The 22,022-nt window shown below is 43.2% G+C and overlaps 1 protein-coding gene across 4 annotated transcripts in view; it reads right to left on the bottom strand.

The window, feature by feature from the left end:
• Positions 1-471: 471 nt before the first annotated feature.
• Positions 472-22,022, bottom strand: part of EIF4E3 (eukaryotic translation initiation factor 4E family member 3) — a 42,164-nt gene continuing 20,613 nt past the window's right edge. For all 4 annotated transcript variants that reach the window (XM_064156218.1, XM_064156222.1, XM_064156220.1 and 1 more), the window contains exons 2-7: positions 13,904-13,976; positions 10,779-10,873; positions 8,308-8,368; positions 4,266-4,332; positions 2,848-3,003; positions 472-1,798 (exon numbers count right to left, since the gene is read on the bottom strand). In XM_064156218.1, the coding sequence (XP_064012288.1) occupies positions 1,752-1,798; positions 2,848-3,003; positions 4,266-4,332; positions 8,308-8,368; positions 10,779-10,873; positions 13,904-13,976 (499 nt within the window). In that variant the 3' untranslated portion in view covers positions 472-1,751. The remainder of the gene's footprint in view (positions 1,799-2,847; positions 3,004-4,265; positions 4,333-8,307; positions 8,369-10,778; positions 10,874-13,903; positions 13,977-22,022) is intronic.

Below are 22,022 nucleotides of genomic sequence, written 5' to 3'. Positions count from 1 at the left end.
ATATTTATCTGTCTATATGTTTCATATACTGTATATATATAATTATCTATTTATCTCTCTCTATATAATTATCTATCTGTATATATAACCATAGAATTAAACTGGTATTAGTCTCTATGCTTTTTATTTTGAAACCTCAACCTAACTGAAACTTAAAAATGCCTCAAGTATTAACTGATTGCATACAAGAGATACTCCTAATAAACTTCAGGTCTACTTTCTGCTTAAAAAAACACCCCCAAAACAACCCAAAAAACCCCAAAGCAATTAACTGTGTTTTTAATTAGGAACAAAACAGCTTCTAAGAGAGTAAGTTTTACTGAAAACCACAGAGGTTTAAAATAGCAGGTAGATTCTGTACCATTTCATCTCAGAAAGCAATTACAGAAGCCAGACATTTTGATTTTAGACAATTTGTTTAATTAGTAATGCAGATAAGGTTACATATAAAGAAAAAAACAACCTCAAATGTATGATTCTTATTTTTACATTTATTTGGTTGTAATGTCTGCCTCTTAATATATTAAAGATGTGGAAATCAGCACCACTTGAAGAGTTGCCAAATGAAAACCTCTTACCAGTGAAGTAATGCTCAGTGGAGGGCATGTTCAGCTCTACCTTGCAGCTTCTTCTTGTAAAAGAAACTACATTAATCTTTGGCAGTGTTATTAAAACAAATCAGCACCTCAAAGAATTAGTATAGGCAAATGTTTGAAGATTAACACTGTTTATATTCTTAACTGTTTATATTCATATCCATGCTACAATACCAAATCCCTTTCTCTTCTGTATTTCTGTGTTTATTTGCTTTAAAAGGCACTTAGGAAGTCATGAAGGCTTGAAGTGTATGATGGGATCTCTTTGCACTGAGGTCAACTGCAATTCTGACACTGACCTTTGTGGGTGCAGCTCTGGGCCTGAAGTACTCACAGCAGAGTGAGGGATGGATCCAGTTCAACGCTTTAGAAATGATTCATGACACTTTTCCATGGAGAAACATCACAAAAAGACATGCAATATGAAAAACATATACACCCCCATCCCCTCTTAAATAAGAGGTGTGGAGCTGGCAGAGTTTCCTACTGGAAAATGCCTTAGTCTAGTCTGAACAAGGGCTCTTCTGAAATCACTACAATTAACAGACTCATTAGCATCACCCCACAGGTAGTTGCAACAGAAGTGTGGTCTCTTCAATCTCTTGCTCAGTGAACACTTCACTTTACTTTTACTTTGTTAGTGCAAGGCCAGATTACACTGAATATTAGACTAAAGGCAGTGCAGTGTCTTTCCCTCTTGGGACACAACCACTGAGTAAATCTTAGCATGATAGGAATGTTTTAAGATGAAAATTAAACCCACATTTCACCAAGCCAATATTCCTTTAAACAGAGCACATCTGAGCAAAGGGCATACTAACTCTCTGCATGTTTGCATTTAACTCAGCACAGTACAGAAGAAAGGAAAGCCTGCTGCCTTAATGAAATAAGAACAAATGTGATCTGACTGCAAAACCAAAAACCAAACAAAATGAAGTGGCCAAAGTATCTTTTTACAGAAACAATGGAAAATTTAAAGAACCCAAGCAGACCAAAAGTAAATGAATTGCATGTTTAGTGGTCAAGGCAATTGGTTTTCCTTATTTTCTCAGTTTGAAATGTTAGGAACTCCAAGGGCCCACTGCACGTTATGCTTCTGCAGGGTTTCACTTTGCCCAGACCATCTCAAAGCCCCAAACAACAATCAATGAGCTTTTAATGTTTTCCCCGCCGGCCTTCAAAAGCATGATGCTCTCTGTGTGCTAGGGAAAAGAGAAGAAGGAAAAACCCCAAAAGAGCATGTAAAGTCTGTCAAGGAGTTGAAAAGGTTTAAAATAGAAGGATTTATACACTGTTATCTTCTCTAACAGGCGATCTTGGAAATACACTACTCTGATCATGCACTTATACAGAGCCTAAAATAAGCAATCCCTTAAAATCCTGCTTGTAAATGAGTCCTCTAAATGAATAGTTAAATTGAACAGCATGTAGATTTGAGAGTTATCAAGACATTTGTCTCACTCATTTTACCATTCAGGCACATAAACCATGAAACCAAACACATTAGAACCAGAGAATCAACCAGGTTGGAAGAGACCTCCAAGATCATCCAGGCCAACCTAGCACCCAGCCCTAAAAGATGTAGCTGACTTTTACATTGATGGGCCATAGTTTCAATGCATTAGGAGGTTCTGCTAGTTTGAAGCCAGCTGGGATATTTTAGTGAGAGGAATTAGGTGATAGGCTGTGAAAAGGAAACAATGGCAATGGCTACTTCACTCATGAGCTTGCTGAGATGTATAAAAACAAGAACATAAACACAGATAACAGAGTTGCTCTCTCTGGCTCTGGCCACATGCACTTCTCTCCAACTTACTGCCTAAGTAATCCCTCTGCTTCCTAACTCCCCTGGGTGATTCTCCAAACTCACCTTGAATGTAAGGCAAAGTCTGGGGTAAGGTAGAGGGGTGGGAAGGAGGTGGAAGGGTGGTTGGGAGCCCTGCCTGGGGTCTCTGGTTTCTGGGAGGGGAGTTGTGTTTCAGTATTACTTTTTAACTTGTATATTTCTGTATATAGCTGTTAGATACTGTAAATATCTGCTTGTATATTGTGCTAAGCTATAAATATAAAGCTTCATTGTTTAATTTCCAGCTACTGAGTCTACTCTGGGTGATCTTCTTAAGTGTGGGGGGGCAGGTAGCACCCAAACCATCACAGAGGTGCTGCATTTCCAAATGAGTAACGGTGGAAATCCCTTACCAGTGTTTTGTTTCTCTAATGAAAGTGGAAACAAAGAGTGGGAAACACTTACATTTATAAAACACGACTTTAAAAGATGTCTGTGGCAGAAGTTTGTGTATCTTTTCTATAACTTTTGCTTCACTTGCTGAAGAGGCATTCATGTTCCAGACTTGCACAACATCCTCACGGTCACGAACACTGACACTCACTCCTATTACCTCATCATCTGCACAGAAGAGGAAGCAGCAATAAGGAACACTTTAAAAGTGAAACACCTGTAATTTGATACTTCCATACTATCAAAAAGTGCCCAAAAGCAAAAAAGCAGTTTCCAGTGAGGAGATAAGCATTCAAAGCAGACTCAATAGTTACCAGAAAGAAACAAACTGTTGGAAATACTACCTCATGGTGGTTTTAATAAGGTGCCAGAAGATTATTCATCTTTGCTATTGGCAGTCTTACCCTTGACTAAAAGGCAGTCACAAGATGCCCTTCAGTAAGGTTAGCAATATAAGCTACTCAATAATTTACCTGCAGTAATGTCTGGAAGTAAAAATGGGAGGGGGAAGGAGAAACAACCAAAACTCGAGGAATAGCCACCTGGAGGAGATCAGGCATCAGCTTTTCCACACTATGCTTTCTTTTTGCTTTATATTTTGTCAAGGCAGTAGCACCAAGAAAAAAAAATGAAAAAAAAAAGGATAAAAACAGAAACAAAATAAGGACAAAATGAAAAAAAAAGGAAAATCTAAATGAAAACAGGAGAAAAATACAAACAAAAAGGGATAAAAATGCAAACAGAAAAGGTCAAAAACCCAAACAAAAAGGAGACAAAAACACAAACAAGAAAAGGGACAAAAATATAAACAAAAGCAAAGGACAAAAACACACAGGGACAAAAACACACACAAGAAAAGGGGACAAAAACACACACAAGAAAAGGGGACAAAAACACACACAAAAGCAAAGGACAAAAAATACAATGGGAGAAAAATGCAAACAAGAAGGGACAAAAATGCAAACAAATGAAAGGGACAAAACCACAAACAACAAAGGTAAAAACACACCAAAGAAGGGTCAAAACCACACACCAAATGGAAAACAACCCACAAGAACATCAGAGGGGGAAGAAAAGAAAGAAAAACGTTTTAAAAAAACCCCAAACAAGCAGAAACAAGACTAATTTAGTTATTTCCAACAGGGATGGTACTAGCAATCTAGTATGGAAGTGTCATTTTTGGGGTGCAGAGTCCTGGTACTGTAGAATTAATATTAATGATTTAAAAGTTGGCTAATTTAGTAACTAGAAAACTTGCTGGCTGCCCAGGAATGCTACCTGTTGAGCTTGAGTCAGCCAGAATCCTTTGTCTTTTTAATGACAAGAAGTATGAATGTGATTTCCAGTCCTATAGCCCGTTTGGAGCACTATTTCCATGTGCTGCATTCAAACTCCATTTGCCATGCTAGCCCCAATTCTGTCTGAGTTACCTGCTGCACAATAGTCTGTAAACTGCTCTCCAATCGTTGCTAACAGAAGCTCCTTCCAAACTGCAGCCTGGGAAAGGGGAAACAACAACAACAAAGAGTTAATGTTTGCATTATTATATTAGGTTTTAATGTAAAAGTTAGGTTTGCTAGCTCAGCTTTGAGGACACAGAATCATAGAATCAGTCAGGGTTGGAAGGGAGCACAAGGATGATCTAGTTTCAACACCCCTGCCATGCACAGGGACACCCTACCCTAGAGCAGGCTGCCCAGAGCCTCATCCAGTCTGGCCTTAAACACCTCCACGGATGGGGCCTCAACCACCTCCCTGGGCAACCCATTCCAGGCTCTCACCACTCTCATGCTGAACAACTTCCTCCTCACGTCCAGCCTGAACCTACTCATGTCTGCTCATCTCCATTCTCTTCCTGAGGTTGCCAAGACAAAAAAAAAAAGAGTATTTATTCTAGGTACACAGTGTTACAGAATTAGCAGCCCAATCATTAGAGCATTAACCCTTTGATCCAGTTGAAACAAGAATTTAGACTCTGAAAACACATGCCGTGACACAGAACCACACCAATAAATATTTAACAACAACTTTACCTTTGCTACATCTGTGCCCATGACTCATCTTGAACACAGCAGTTAATGTAACATTTGAAAGTAGATTTCTCTCCCCTTATGATCCTTTGTTTCCACAGAAAAGCATCACTAACCACTTTAAGAAAAGTATCTGACAACCCTACCAGTAGACAGTTGAATGTTAGGAACAATTCTTTACCACGAGGGTAGTGGAACACTGGAACAGGTTGCCCAGGGAGGTTGTTGAGGCCCCATCCCTAGAGCTGTTCAGAGTGAAGCTCAACAGGGCTCTGGGTAACCTGATCTAGTTGAGGATGCCCCTACTTGCTGCACAGGGGGTTGGACTAGATCTGACTTTCAGATGTCACTTCCAACCCAGACTGTTGTAAGATTCTATGATTCCATAATAAATTAAATTGATTTGTATTTAAACATCATCTCTGCTTTGCCCTCACTATGAACTAAGTCCATCTTTCAACAAATTCAAATGCTCACCACAGAAATTAAAACAGGGGGGAAATCTATCTGCCACTTTTAGACTGTTAAGCCAATTATGCTTACTTCCTTTGGAGACTTCTTGTCACTTAAGCCAAAGCCCACATCTGCACCAACCTAATGGTCCAAGCAGTGGGTTTGTAGGGGCAAAAGCTTTATGGTTTTTGAAAGAACACATCAACATGAACTATATCACCATAATGATTTTTTCATGGACTACTTGGTAGGACAAGGGGTGATGGTTTTAAACTAAAAGAGGAAGATTTAGACTACATAAGGAAGATTTTGTTTTTATGCTTAGGGTGGTGAGACAGTGGCACAAATTGTACAGCCCCATCCCTGGAACCATTCCAGATCAGGTTGTTTGGTGATCTGAGTGACCTGATCTAGCTGAAGATGTCCTTGTGACTGCAGCAGGATTGGACTAGATGACCTTGAGGAGCCCAGACCTCCAGTTCTGGGCTTCTCAATTCGAGAGAGATGTTGAGATAGTGGAATGTGTCCCTTGTCCTGTCACACAGGCCGTTGCAAAGAGTCTCTCTCCATCCTTCTTGTGGCACTCCTCAGGAACTGGCAGGCTGCTATTAGATCCCCTCAGAGCCTGCTCTTCTCCAGGCTGAACACCCCCAGCTCCCTCAGCCTGTCCTCATAGCAGAGGTGTTTCAATCCCCTGACCATCTTCATGGCCCTTCTCAAAAAACAAACTTCTGACAGACAAGTCTGTTAGGCCCCTAAATTCAGCACCCAGTAATGCAGGCTCTCCAAACCACTTATCACTTCTGAAACCTTTCACACTTTGGCTTCTAAGAGGCAAAAAATCCCCCAAAATTCAGCCTTTTGCCATCCCTTGCAACTGCAGTGGAGAAAAGCTGCAACTCACATAGTAGAGAAAAAAACCTCACAGGCAAAAATCAATTAACTTCAAGCACTACCTTTCAGCATTTGATGCCTTCTGCAAGGCTGTCACAGGTCCCTGACACTTCACTTTTCATGTTTAGAGGCCTGAATCAGAACACACTTACAGTCATAAACACCACATGTGACGAGGTCAGGTCTCTTCCTCGTGGCAGTTCACAAGGGAAGTTACCCACATGCATTTGATTAAGGGCACAAAGAGAAACCCAGCTGTTTCAGCAGGGTTAGCACAATGGCATGCCTGAATGGATTTTACCTTTCACTTTTAAAAATCAATAATAAAAATGTAAAATAAAAGGTGAAAAAAACCTGAGCAGGACTAAAGTCCCACAAGATGTGCACAAAGTGGTCTGACAACACATTGTTGCCAAAGAGGATGATCCCATTCTTCTTTTCTCCTCTACATTCATCAAAAAAAACCCCACAACCCTCTCCTGGCCATATACTCTGGTTGAAAATAAACTGGAGACTTCTGACATCAGAGTGCCTTGAGCTGCTTCACAAGACAGTCTAATGAGCACCACAGCCAGTGAAAGTGATGAGAGAATGATCTAGATTACAGAATCACAGAAACATGCAGGTTAGAAAAGCCCCTCAGGATCACCAAGTCCAACCTCTAACCCTACTCTACAAGATTCACCTTAAACCACATCCCTAAGCACCGCATATGAACGACCTTTAAACACATCCAGGGTGGGTGACTCCATCACCTCCCTGGGCAGCTCATTCCAGTGCCTGACCACTCTCTCTATGAGAAACTTCTTCCTAATGTCCAATCTAAACCTATCCAGTCTCAGCTTGAGGCCATTCCCTCTTGTTCTGTCTCCAATTACCTGTGAGAAGAGACCAGCACCAGCCTCTCCACAATATCCCTTCAGGTACTTGTAGACAGATCCTCCCCCTTCCAGTGGAAGCAAGTCATGAGATGGGATGAGCTAGAGGTAGAAACAATGCCTTGGTCCATGTTTGGCTACAGGAAGTCCCATGTAGGTGCAAACAAAGAATGCCAGGCAGAAACAGTCCTACTATGTCTAACAGAGAGTTTAGGAGCACTTCAGTGAAACTCTGAAAGTTATGCTGGCTTCTCTGTGTGAACTTTTGAAGAGTATTACTGGTGTTCTGCCTACAGTTTAGCATGTAATATTACCAGGAGAAGATGGTTAGATTTGCCTGTGTGCAAAGAGTCTTTAAATCAAAGGTGATCATATAAAATGATCATTTCCAAATGGAAATGCCTTCAGCTTTCATTTGCTTGCTAATATCATAAAAACAAAGTAACCAAAGGAAGGAACATGGAATTATCTGAAAAGAACCACAGAATCGGTCAGGGTTGGAAGGGACCACAAGGATCACCTAGTTTCAACACCCCTGCCATGAGCAGGGACACCCTACCCTAAAGCAGGCTGCCCAGAGCCCCATCCAGCCTGGCCTTAAGCACCTCCAGGGATGGGGCCTCAACCACCTCCCTGGGCAACCCATTCCAGCCTCTCACCACTCTCATGCTGAACAACTTCCTCCTCATGTCCAGTCTGAATCCAGCTTTGCTCCATTCCTCCTGGTCCTGTCACTCCTTGATAGCCTAAAAAGTCCCTCCCCAGCTTTTTTGTAGGCCCCCTTAAGATACTGGAAGGCCACAATAAGGTCACCTGGGAGCCTCCTCTTCTCCAGACTCAACAGCCCCAACTCTTTCAGTCTGTCCTCACAGCAGAGCTGTTGCAGCCCTCTGAGCATCCTTGTGGCCCTTCTCTGGGCACACTCCAGCATTTCCACATTCCTCTTGTAATAGAGGCTCCAGAACTGGATGCAGTACTCCAGGTGGGGTATCTGCAGAGCAGAGTAGAGGGGGAGAACCACCTCCCTCGACCTGCTGGCCACACTTCTCCTGATGAAGAAACATTTGCCCATTGAAATAAAAAGTTATAGACAATAAAATAGTGTTTACTTGCTGTGTTAGGTGATGTTAGAACTGAAAAGCTTTACCAGACAGAGTTTAAAGAAACTCCATCACTAAACAGTGTGGAAGCAAAGGAAAAAAGTCAGCGTTACATACCGTACTTTCTTTAGGGACCTTCATTTTCCATATACCTCCTTTGGCATTGCTTTCCTCTTCCCTGGTTATGGAAAACAGATCAGCAACATAAACATTCACATTGACATCAGGATAAACCTATGTTTGGGGGTTAGTTTTCCCAGAAAAATCTCCCCCTGGAAACACAGGTAGCATGACTCAAGCTGTGACTTCTGCATCAGAGAAGAGAAACTCTTCCATTGTTCACACGCGGTTTATCTCTCAACACCTAATCTTTTTCCTAACTTTTGTATGCTGGAAAAGATTTACATTTTCCCTGGCCACAGATCATCTTTGAAGTGGCTGCACACTACATGGGAACAGGCCACAAAGCAGCTGTACCTTTGACTATGGGAACCTTTTATTTTGGTAAAACCTTTGGCATATTTTCCCAGAAGCAGCTTATTTCTCTCAGGTTTATCCAGTTTAAGGAAAGAACACCAGGGCACTTTACTGCAGCTTTGTGACAGCTAGAAACTAACTGCCCTTGTTAAAAGAAATGCTGAAGCTGACCAGGGTCAGGGCAGGCATAACCACTGAAGCTGCCTCATAAGTACAAACAGCTTCAAGTTGAATTTCTCACAATGCTTTTTGTAAGGTTTGCAGTCGGGATTCAAGTTTTCCATTAAAACTCTGTAATAACAAAGCTGAAGGAATAACCTACAATTAAGCTGGAATATATCTGGATATTTGGAATAATAGTAGATTTGGAATGAGATCAGTGTGAGGCCTCCAGAGATTCCCCAGGGTCAGTGGTCTCCCACCAATCCAGACAAAGACTGGGGAAAGGAGTGGAAAACCTCTGGGAGAACATCCTCCAAAATCTGCAGTCCTCAATTCTTATTTCACAATCTGGTTTCTTCTTAAAAATCAGTGCTGCAATTAGGCAGTTTGTTGCAACTGTAACCTGAGAGGAGCTTCTTGGCATTAATGAGCAAAAAGTGAAGAGGTTGCCAACGAGATCAAATTTGTGCAAATCCATTCCTAAAACACAAAACTATTTTGAGCTCAAATTTGTGCAAACCCATTCCTAAAACACAAAACTATTTTGAGCTCAAATTTGTGCAATCTCATTGCTAAAACACAAAATTATTTCAAGATCAATTTTGTGCAACCTCATTCCTAAAATACAAAATTACTTCCACACTTTCAAACCAGATGTTCCATTTTTGAGAAGAGATCTTGGCATTTCACACCTCTGACAGCCATTTCCCAAGTAAGAACTAAACATACACATCAAGTGCCATGGTCTAGCCTTGAGCTCTGTGGTAAAGGGTTGGACTTGATGATCTGTGAGGTCTCTTCCAACCCTGATGATACTGTGATAAAAAAACCTGCACCTATATATATATACATATTACAATTATATACATATATATATGATAAACATAAATATATATATGAAGAAACAAAAAGCAAAATTTTCATTCTTGCTTGCAAACTTGGGACAAACATGGGGCTGTTCAGTCTGGAAAAGAGGAGGCTCCCAAGTGACCTTCTTGTGGCCTTGCAGGATCTGAAGGGGGCCTACAAAAAAGCTGGGGAGGGACTTTTTACGCTATCAGGGAGTGACAGGACTGGGGGGAATGGAGCAAAGCTGGAGGTGGGGAGAGTCAGAGTGGACATGAGGAGGAAGTTGTTCAGCATGAGAGTGGTGAGAGGCTGGAATGGGTTGCCCAGGGAGGTGGTTGAGGCCCCATCCCTGGAGGTGTTTAAGGCCAGGCTGGATGAGGCTGTGGCCAGCCTGCTCTAGAGTAGGGTGTCCCTGCCCATGGCAGGGGGGTTGGAACTAGAACTAGATGATCCTTGTTGTCCCTTCCAACCCTGACTGATTCTATGAACTGAAATTCAGACCCATATTTTCATTTCTTAACTTCTCTTTCATCATTGAATTTCTTTCTTACATCTACATACACAGGCAGACAATATTTTTAATAAAGATTCTTTAGTACAAGGCCATTTCAAGCTTAAAAAGAACTTTGGGTTATTTCTCATTGCTGTCTACAACTACCTGAAGGGAGGCTGCAGCCAGGTGGGGGTTGGTCTCTTTTCCCAGACAGCCAGCAACAGAACAAGGGGACACAGTCTCAAGTTGTGCTGGGGGAATTATAGGCTGGATGTTAGGAGGAAGTTGTTGCCAGAGAGAGTGATTGGCATTGAAATGGGCTGCCCAGAGATGTGGTGGAGGCACCGTCCCTGGAGGTGTTCAAGCAAAGCCTGGATGAGGCACTTAGTGCCATGGCCTAGTTGACTGGCTAGGGCTGGGTGCTAGGTTGGACTGGATGAGCTTGGAGGTCTCTTCCAACCTGGTTGATTCTATGATTCTTTTGTAGGTCCCTTTAGTTCAGGCACTTGCAGGCAACAGGAAAAAAAAAACAGATCCTCCTCTCCCACTCTTCCCTCCTCCCACTTCAGGTGTTGTCACTGCCCATTCCCAGGCATGTCATACGTACCAAAGTGGCCGTCTTTCTCCCCGCATTAAATGGTAACTGCTTCTCAAGGGTAAATTTGTCACCAGAGGAATGTTGTTGTAGACACTCCAGAAATCCTTAAAAAGAATGATACCAGAGAATAAGTTTAATGCAGATTTACTTCCTTGTTCATTTCTCCCAAAAGCAATTACACTTTCTGCTCCTAGAGAACTGGCATCTTCTACACAATGAAAAGGAATTTGTTGTGATGTCACTTCTACTTTTTCTTTTCTAGGTGCAAGGAGGTAGAAAGAAGGAAAGCATTTGAACTGTGGATTACTTTAGAATCAAGGTCCTTAGGAATAAAGAAGGGGGAAGCCACCAAAATCAGAGTTACACAGAACATATCAAAACAAAACAGTATATAAAAAACTTTATTAGCATTATTAAAAAAACATAAATCTCAAATATCACAGAATCACAGAAACATCCAGGTTGGAAAAGCCCCTCAGGATCACTGAGTCCAACCTATACACCTACTCTACAAGATCCACCTTAAACCATATCCCTAAGCACCACATCCAAACCACCCTTAAACACATTCAGGGTGGGTGTCTCTGCCACCTCCCTGGGCAGCTCATTCCAGTGCCTGACCACTCTCTACCTTGCTTCGTTTAAGACTAGTCTAAAGCTCCAGTATAGACTCATAGAATGGTTTGGGTTGGAAGTGACCTTCAAGATCATCTTGTTCCAACCTCCTCCACCATTGGCAGCAACACCTTCCATGGGACCAGGTGGCTCAAGGCCCTGTCCAACCTGGCCTTGAACACCTCCAAGGAGAGGGAATCCACAAACTCCCTGGGCAACCTGTTACACTGTCTCACCACCTTCACTGGAAAGAATTTCTTCCTCACCTCCAGTCTAAATCTGCCCTCCTCAAGCTGCAATCCACTCCCTCTCATACTATCACCACAAGTCCTTGTAAAAAGTCCCTCCCCAGCTTTCTTGTAGGCCCCCTTCACATACTGGAAGGCTGCTATAAAGTCTCCCTGAAGCCTTCTCTTCTCCATGCTGAGCTGCCCAAACTAATTATGATTATCTTGAGTTACAAACCCACCACAAACAATAATTAATGAAACTAAACACTTAACTAGAAGTTCAGCTACTTTGTCTAGACGACAGCTAAAAGTTCCAACCAGACATCAAGAGCCTGAGTTACAGATATCAGCACAAGAATAGGGCAGGAATTAGAAGATCCAAATTACCAGGAAGCACTGGAATACTTCCCAGTGCTTCTTCCCAGCATTTCTGCTGGTAAAAGCAAAAGCTGGCATGCAGGTTTGGGGTGGATAAAAGGCACCTAACAGCAGCAGTGAGCAACAGGGAGGGACGACTGAAAAGATCCCAGTCCTCTTTCTTCTTCATCCAGCAGTTGGGAATAAGAAAGGATTGTTAAAAACTTACATTGCATCAATGTGCAATGATGCAATATTAAGCATTAGTATAGCTCATTAATTATTGTTTAATACTGAATCATTAGCAGAACTTCAGAAACAGAAGGTTGCAACACTGTGTGATAAAATTTGGTGACCTTTGGCAATTCTCTCTACCAGCCATTACCATTACCCAGTCACAAGAAAAGAGGGAAGACTATTAAAAGTATAATGAATTGGTACAAAACATCCATTCCAACTTTCAGCTTACTCTTACCTGGTTGTGTGCTCAAACCCTGAGGTTACTAAGAGAAGTGAAAGGAGCAGAGCTACACCAGCAGATGCCAGTGGAAGGCTTTGAGAACTCTTACGTCCTGAACCAGGGATTCAGTTTGAAAGCTTCTGGTTTTCAAACACCCTTCAGGCAGTGCAGGCTGGCACTGCTCCTTGACTAGCTATGGCTCATGATGGACAGAGATGAGGTCAATGAAGATTTCAGGTTTGCTTCCCCAAGGAAGATCATTATATATGTATGACAGCACAGTAAGACACATCATGAGCCACAGTGCTAGTTTCTGGTAACCTCACCCTACCATGAGTCTTCCCAGAGAACCTGAAGGTGTTTTTTGTATTCTAATCCCCAACCTGGTGAGAAAAAAAATCTTGACTTTTTCAGCCAATAATGAAGGCTAGACTCAGAGTGAGGCAGATAACACCAGATACTGTGTGCCCCAGTTTGAGGCCTTAAGCTGTCCTTTTTTTCAACAAGAACCACTGCATCTAGTTTGAAATAACCCAAATTGTATTATCAACTTTCAGTTCAGAGTGTCACTTCATTGTGTGGTCAATGGGGACATTTTGCTGAAAGGTGAGAGAGAGCCTCTCCTAACAACCTGAAGGATACTTCCAGGCCTTATGCCAAAGGATGCTCACTGATAACTTCATCTCCAGAAACTCCAAAAGCCAATTTATTTCTTAGCCCAACTAGCTGGGAAGAAGCATCTTGTGTAAAGTAAAAGGTTCTGCAGATGTGAAGAGAAAATCCTTATTTGAAGCTTCAGCTGATCACCACATCTGGGCTCCTCCAAAGAGATGGGTTAGCCATTACCTTGGAATTTCAGAGACTGAGTGACCTCAAATACAGCTTAGCATTAAGGTGAGACAAATACCAACCCATAACACTTCATGCTAACTGTGGCATTGAAATGCAATTTTACTTTGCAAGTGATGCTCATAGGTTGGCACTGGCAGGTGACATAGATGTGTGCATAATTTTTCATTGCTGCATTGCATGATTTAAAAGCATTTTAATTCAATTTTATGCTGTTTGTTGGCTTTTTTTTTCTTTTAATGCATGCTCAAGAAAAAAATCCAACCCACAAGCTGTAATTCTTACTCTTTTTGCAGTTAAAAAAAAAGGTGGGGGAGAAAGCAGGAAAAATGTTTAAAATTAAAATATTACAATTCAGTGGAAGCACAAGTGGAAACTCAGGACAGTTAAAAAAGAAGCAGCCTGCCTCATCAATCCAACATGACTCCTCTTTTCCTGGTCTGGAAAGCCAAGTGAAATCCAACCCATGGCCAGGCAATACCACACACAGCAGATTATGCTTATGTTTCACACCACAGCTAAGCAAAGCTGCAAGCCTGACTCATCCTTATGAGGAAAAGTGAAGCTTAAGAAGGGATGTGACTAACAGGTGACAGCTCCTATGGCAAAGCCAGACACCTCACCTGCACTGTTTGGACGGTGTAAATCTTCTTCAGATTTGAGGCACATTCAGCTGCTGTCGTACCAGGAAGTGACCTTGGAAATGAAGCAGAGACTAATTAAAACAATTTTGACAAGAGGGAAGAAGGGAGATGGCCAGGGAAAGTGCTTCATGAATGTGAAGTTGACTCATTTGCATGTCAAACCAAACTCCAATTCTAATTATCACAAACCATGGAATCCCAGAATAACAGAGGTTTGAAGTGATGTCTGGAGATCATCTAGTCCAACTCCCCTGCCAGAGCTGGTTCATCTAGGGCAAGTTGTACAGGACAGTGTCCACACAGGCTTGGAATGACTCCACAGAAGGAGTTCCCACCACCTCCCAGTTAGCCTGTTCCAGTGTGTTCTACTACCCTCACAGGAAAGAAGCTCCTCCTCATGGTTATGTGGAACTTGCTATGTTTAGCTTTGTGCCTATTATCTCTTGTCACTGGGCACTACTGAAAAGAGACAGGCCCCATGCTCATGACATCCATCCTTCAAGTATTGATAAGCATTCATAAAAAACCCACCTCAGTCTTCTCTAGGCTAAAAAGCCCCAAGTCCCTCAGCCTTTCTTCATAGTCCCCTCAGCATCTTTCTAGCCCTTTCCAATACCATCTCAAGCAGGTCTTTGTCCTTCTTGAACCAGGGAGCCCAGAACTGGACACAGTACTCCAGATGAATCATTTGTGACAGTTTGGGTGTTACCTGCCCCCTCACTCTTATGAAATCACCCAGACTAGACTTAACCAGCTGGGAATTAAGAAATGGAGCTTTATATTTACAGCTTAGCACAATACACAAGCACATACACATAAATATATACATTTATATACAGAGATACACAAGGTAAAGGTAATACAGAAACAGAATAACCTTCTCAGAAACCAGAGTCCCCAGGTGGGACTCCCAACCACCCTTCCACCTCATTTCCACCCCTCTACCTTATCCCAGACTTTGCCTTACATGCAAGGTTTACCCTGGAGAAGAGGAGGCTCAGGGGTGATCTCATTGCTGTCTACAACTACCCAAAGGGAGGCTGTAGCCAGCTGGGGTTGGGCTCTTCTTCCAGGCAACCAGAAACAGAACAAGGGGACACAGTCACAAGTTGTGCTGGGGGAGGTCTAGGCTGGATGTTAGGAGGAAGTTGTTGGCAGAGAGAGTGATTGGCATTGGAATGGGCTGCCCAGGGAGGTGGTGGAGTCTCTGTCCCTAGAGCTGTTCAAGCAAAGCCTGGATGAGGTAATTAGTGCCATGGTCTATTTGATTGGACAGTGCTGGGTGCTAGGTTGGACTGGATGATGTTGGAGGTCTCTTCTAACCTGCTTGATTCTAAGATGACTTCGGAAGATCAGCCGAGGGTTAGAAAGCAGAAGGATTAGTTACACAGACAGCAGGTTAGGGGGAAAAGTGCAGGCAGCCAAAGACACACAGCAACTGTGTTATCTATGTTTGTCCTCTTGCTTTTATACATCTCAGCAAGCCTATGAGTGAAGCAGACATCACCATTGTTTCCTTTGCACAGCCTATAATCTAATTCTTCTCACCAAAATACTCCAGCTAGCTTCAAACTAGCACATCATTTAAAGATGAATTTGAGTGCTTTTACAGTTTGGAATCAAGTAAGATTCACCAGGTAGTTTGTCAAATATTTTGATTAAGCAAGTGAATTAGAAGTTTTAGGCTAAGAATAACAGTGCTCTGAGGAGACCTTGTTGTAGCCCTCCAATATCTGAAAGGGGTCTACAAGAAAGCTGCTGAGGGACTTATTTAGGGTTGTGATAGGACTGGAGGCAAAAGATCCAAGCTAGAGGAGAGCAGATTTAGATTAGATGTTTAGGAAGAAGTTTTTCACCATAATGGTGGTGAGACACTGGAAGAGGTTGCCCAGGGAGGTGATAGAAGCCCTGTCCCAGGATGTTTTTAAGGCCAGGCTCTGGGCAACCTGATCTATTGGAGGGTGTCCCTGCCCATGGTAGCAGGGTTGGAAGTAGATGATCCTTGGGGCCCCTTCCAAGCCTGTGATTCTTTAATGGCCCACCCCATGGTTGTTAGGCATCAAAACCCTCTGCAGTTCTAACGGGAAGGGCTGTGCTGGAGAGGCTGCGAGCTCCTACTCCAGGCTTCGTTTTAATGCAGTTTCAAACAAACCAGAAGCTCCTGCGGAGTTTTAAGGTACTCTCAGAGTTTGAAAAAGCAAAGCCTGTCCGCGGGGTCCACGTAAGGAACTGTAATTAGCAGGAGCAGAGGCCACTAGGTGGCAGAGGCGACCAGCCGGCTGCGGGCTGGGACGCGATGGGGACACGCACCTGGGCTGAGGAGAGGAGCAAGTCCCAGAGGACAGCTGCCTGCTCCCTTGCGGTGAGCCAAGGAACCCAAGGCATGCCCAGTGGCCCTCCGCAGGGGTCAGTGCTGGGGCTGGCACTGTCTAACATCTCTGCCAGTGACACGGACAGCGGTTAGTGTGCCCTCAGCGGGTTTGCTCTGGCTGACAAGCTGGAAGGAAGGGATGTCATCCGGAGGGACAGGCTTAAGAACACGGACATGCATAAACATCATCAAGTTCAGTAAGGTCAAGTGCAAGCTCCTGCACAAACAGAGACTGGGAGATAAGTGGATTGAGAGCAGTCCTGCGGAGAAGGACTTGGTGGGTGAAGAACGGAGTGCATCAAGATCAGTGTGACCAGAAGGCTGAGAGAGGTGATTCTGCCCAACTACTTTGCTCTTCTGAGACCACCCCCTCCCCCTACCCCCCTCTCAGAGTACTCTGGAGTCCTCTGCACAAGACAGACACGGACCTGTTGCAGCACATCCAGAGGGGGGTCAAGATGACCAAAGGGCTGGAACACTTCTACAAGGGCAGTGAGAGAGTTAGAGTTGTTCAGCCCAGGTGAAGAGAAGGCTCTGGGAAGACCTTACTGTGGCCTACAGGAAAGATGAGGAGGGACTCTTCACCAAGGAGTGTAGTGACAGGTTAAGGGGTAATGGTTTCAAGAGAGATGTTCAGATCCTGGAGTATGTCCAGAGAAGGGCAATGAAGCTGGTGAGGGGCCTGGAACACAGCCCTTTGAGGAGAGGCTGAAGGTGATGGGGTTATTTAGCCTGGAGAAGAGAAGGCTCAGAGCAGACCTCATTGCTGTCTACAGCTACCTGAAAGGAGGTTGTAGCCAGGTGGGGGTTGGGCTCTTCTCCCAGGCAATCAGCAACAGAACAAGGGGACACAGTCTCAAGTTGTGCTGGGGGAAGTATAGGCTGGATGTTAGGAGGAAGTTGTTGGCAGAGAGAGTGATTGGCATTGGAATGAGCTACCCAGGGAGGTGGTGGAGTCACCGTTCCTGGAGGTGTTCAAGCAAAGCCTGGATGAGGCACTTAGTGCCATGGTCTGGTTGACTGGACAGGGCTGGGTGCTAGGTTGGACTGGATGATCTTGGAGGTCTCTTCCAACCTAGCTGATTCTGTGATTGGACTAGGTGATCTTAAAGGTCTTTTCCAAACACAGTGAATCTATGATTCTATGAAAGAGGGTAGATTTAGATTAGACACTAGGATGAAACTCTTCACTGTGAAGACGGTGAGGCACTAGTTGCCCAGAGAAGTTGTGGATGCCACATCCCCCAAAGTGTTCAAGGCCTGGCAGGACAGGGCTTTGAGCAATCTGATCAAATGGAAGATGTCCCTGCCCATGGACATTGTAACACCCATCTTAAAATTCCTAGCACATTCCCCCCCAGGCACTGTTTGAGGGGAATGAGGTCAAAATTGCCAAGGCACATTCAATTTACTAGAACTAGAAACGTTTCTTTTTTTCTCCCTCAGCAGCTGAAGTAGGATTTCTAAAGAAAAATGAAGATCAAAGGCAAAGCAACCTCCCATTGCATCTCAAAAGGGGAAACAAAAATGTGTAAAATTACTAAATCTGGCACAGAAGCAACAGAACAGATTTAAGGCAACGGAAAACACAGTTGTTGCTCAGGTACCTGCTGAAGAAAGGATGAAAACAAATCAGATCTCAGTAACCCTCCCATCAATGTGGCTCTCTGCCCTGCAAATCTGATCAGCATGAAATACAACAAGGAAAACACTGAAGTTACTCTCAGATGTCAGAAACACACTGTAGGCTCTGGGGCAAAAACTAGATGTGCATGAAAAGGAAAAAAATGAATATGCTGAACTACTGAAACAGCATCATCACATCTTCAAAACTTTAATAATAGCTCCTAGGTCTTTCAAAATGAGTTAGTTTAAAAATACAGACAAACCTAGCAGAGAAATCCCTCCCAACTTTCCCAGTTTAGAACAGCCAAACAAATAACTGCTTGATCTAGGTGAACCTGCATTAGCAGGGAAGTTGGATTAGATAAGCTCAAGAGGTCCCTTCCAACTCCTGCCTTTCTATGATTCTGTGGTTGTTCTGTCACCATACCACCTACAAATGCTCATCTAGGTCCCACATGGGGAGGTTACATGTGAAATATTCAGCAGTTAGAATCATAGAATCAGTCAGGGTTGGAAGGGACCACAAGGATCATCTAGTTCCTGCCATGGGCCGGGACACTCTCCCCTAAGATCAGGCTGGCCAGAGCCTCATCCAGCCTGGCCTTAAACACCTCCCAGTCTGTCTACTCTATCACTTTTCATGTCATTTTTCCACACCTTCTGGAACTTCAAGGCAGAAATTTTAGTGCCATATCAGGAATGACCCAGCCTCACTGCACAGCATCTCCTGGTAAACTCCTGGAAGCAGGAATAACCTACGTGACCTGAATCCTAACTGCAGCTTGCTTCTCTACTCCTTCATTATTCCATCATGGATAAAGAACAAAGGCTACAAATTCCATTGTTTTATCCATGAACAAACCTCCAGGTGGTTGTGCTTATGTTAATGTCTGATGCTGAACTGTAGCTCTTCTGTTTCCCTGCAAAGAATTAAGGATAGAAGTGTTTTTTTTCCACATGTGCTCACAGTGGCCTTTGTTTCCCAGGGGGAATGTCATCAGGGCTTTAGCGGGAGCTTTAAAAGCTGCCAAGCCCTTTTGAAAGCACCCCTGTAACTATTTAGCTGCAACTGCTCTTGGTACAAATAAGCAAAATGTTTACTTACAAAGCATAATCTTCAAAGCACACTCTGGCAACTAAATGAATCTGGTAATCCATTTGGAATACAAAGCCTGACTTCAAGCCACCAAAGCCTGTCAAAATGCATTTACCAGGTTGAATGTTCTCATCGTATTAACCATCATTTTTCATTGTAAGCCACCTACTCTTAAGCTTTGATAGATGAAACAGATGATCCTAGACAAATAAGATTTTGCTATAGGGAAGAAGGGAAATAATCTTAAGTTTAGTTTCAAATATCTCATGTGTTTGGTTATGAAGATTGACCATTATCAAAATGGCTCCCTCACCATTAGTCTACTAAACTTACAAAGAGCTCTCAACAGGATGACTTGAAGAGAGGAAAATCAGCATATTAGGATAATAAATTTATGCAAGGATATTTTCATGTTAGTGGAGTAGACTAATATTGCACTATATGGAACTAGATAATCTTTGAGGTCCATTCCAATCTAAGCCATTCTGTGATACTGTATTTGGCAACATTTATATGCATATTCTTCCCTTTATAAGGACACTCAACAGTTAAATATTCCTGCAGTAGAAACAAAATTACTGAAAAAGCCCTGACAGAAATCAGGCAAGATGACAAGGCAGGCAGGTCACGATCCTGCAGCGTGATCTGCCCTGCTTCACACTTAGATTTCCACAGAAGCAAGTACACCTTTGATGAGATTCATCTAGAAGTTAGACTTCTGCACTAGGCTTTTATGTGATGCCTGCTTGATTTCTGATAGCACTGATTTGTATGAGGGCAGAAGTATTTTCTTTGCTGTTGGCTGAAAATGTTCTGTCAGCAACACTGCCAGCACGAATGCAGTTAGATCTTCAAGAGAGGGCTTCTTGTTCCAAGGATGTGCAACATCTCCATTATTGTGTGTGCACAGAATCATAGAATCAACCAGTCTGGAAGAGACCTCCAAGATCATCCAATCCAACCTAGCACCCAGCCCTATCCAGTCAACTAGACCATGGCACTAAGTGCCTCATCCAGTCTTTTCTTGAACACCTCCAGGGACGGTGACTCCACCACCTCCCTAGGCAGCCCATTCCAATGGCAAATCACTCTCTCTGTGAAGAACTTCCTCCTAACATCCACTGTTACCACTGTCAAAACCTCTGGCTTCTTGTTGAGAGGCTGAAAAACAAAACATCAGACAGCTACTAGTGTTAGTACATTCCCTTTGTTATGTCAAGAGGGAAATGCTTACTTGGAGTAGTATCAAACACAAGGTAGCATGAAACACTCAGGCTGAATGAGTCATGCATTGCAAGGTTTACAAAGCAAAATATTTACATCATATCCACAAGTAGATCAAAGAGCAATCAGCTTCACAACTTTGGATTTACACACAGATCATGCCCAGCCCCAATTCCCACTAAGGGAAAGAGATGGTTTCAAGTGTCTAATGTGGCTTGTCACCCAGGGCACCTCAGTCTTTGATGGTCATTTCACTGGATTTTTCCTCCTGTTGAATATACTACACAACATGAACATAGTGACCAGATTTTTAATCCTTAGTTTTTATTTGTCATATTCAGGCATGGGTATTGACACTTTGGTGTCAAAAATGGAAAGACTACACAGTGCAGCAGAACCTGGAATGGCCACCTTTCATTTCAAAGTCTGAGGACATGGTAAGCAAGACCCTGCACCAATCCAGAGGTAAACACAAGTGTGAAGACCCACAAGTGTGAAACAGCCTCCCAAGGTGGCACCAAAGACTTGCTGAAATTCCCTGTGTCCCCATGCACAAATTAAGGGGATTAAGCAGAGTGTGTCCAGCAGGATGAGGGAGGTTCTCCTTCCCCTTTTCTCAGCCCTAGTTAAAGCACATCTGGAATACTGTGTACAGTTCTGGGCTCTCCAGTTCAAGAGGGACAGGGAACTGCTTGAGAGAGTTCAACAGAGAGTTACAAGGATGGTTAAGGGACTGAAGCATCTCTCTTACGAGGGAAGACTGAGAGAACTGGGGCTGTTCAGTCTGGAGAAGACAAGGCTGAGAAGGGACCTTATCAAAGTCTACAAATATCTGAAGGGTGGCTGTCAGAGAGATGGTGCCAGTCTCCTTGCAGTGACACCCAGTGACAGGATAAGCAGCAACAACAGTAAACTCAGTCATAGGAAATTCCATCTCAACATGAGAAAAAACTTTTTTACTGGGAGGTTGACAAAGCACCGGAGCAGGCTGCCCAGAGAGACTGGGGAGTCTCTGCCTCTAGAGATCTTCAGAGCATGCTTGGTTGCATTCCTGTGTGACCTGCCTTAAGTGGACCTCGACGATCTCTGGAGGTCCCTTCCAACCCCTAGCATTCTGTGACTCCATGAATGAGACACAGAGGTATGGATTTGGAGCCCTGCAGAATGGACAAATGTAATGGCAGATTCCTGGTTTTGAAACTGTTGGCACACAATCTTAAAACATTTTAAGAGTTAGAAAGGAAATGTGTTTTTTCTTAAGAGAAAAAACACCTTCTCTGCCACCTTCTCTAAAACTGCTGACCTGTGAGCATTTGAAGATCACAGATAGGATTTTATTGGTCAAGCTGGTGAGTAATATTCTCCCAAATGCCTTCATCATGCTTACTAAATGGGGTAAGATACCAGGGAGTGATATCAGATGGTTACTATTTCAGACACACATACCAAGAAAGGCTTAGCTCTTAGGAGAAATGCAGATGCCCTGTGACACATGAGAGAATGGCAGTGAACCAGAACCTGGTCACAGGATGCCAGCCTCTGGATGTTAAGCCTGTGCCAAAGTGTTCACAGAAACAAGTGCTGATGTAGACAAAACATCCTGAAGCAGGAGATGTATTGAGTGACATAGCAATAAAAGCAAGGTCACGAACCTCAAGGGAATCACTTGGAAGTCTATCAGTAGTTGCTATAGGAAGTGCTGGACAGTTGATGGGTATTAACACTGTGACTTAATGAAAAAAATGCATTGTGGAGGTATTAAAATGTATGCCATGGATCTC

This window comes from Pogoniulus pusillus, chromosome 16 (assembly GCF_015220805.1).
Source record: "Pogoniulus pusillus isolate bPogPus1 chromosome 16, bPogPus1.pri, whole genome shotgun sequence".
In the NCBI taxonomy this organism is placed as follows: domain Eukaryota; kingdom Metazoa; phylum Chordata; class Aves; order Piciformes; family Lybiidae; genus Pogoniulus; species Pogoniulus pusillus.
This window is presented reverse-complemented; position numbering and strand designations above follow the sequence as displayed.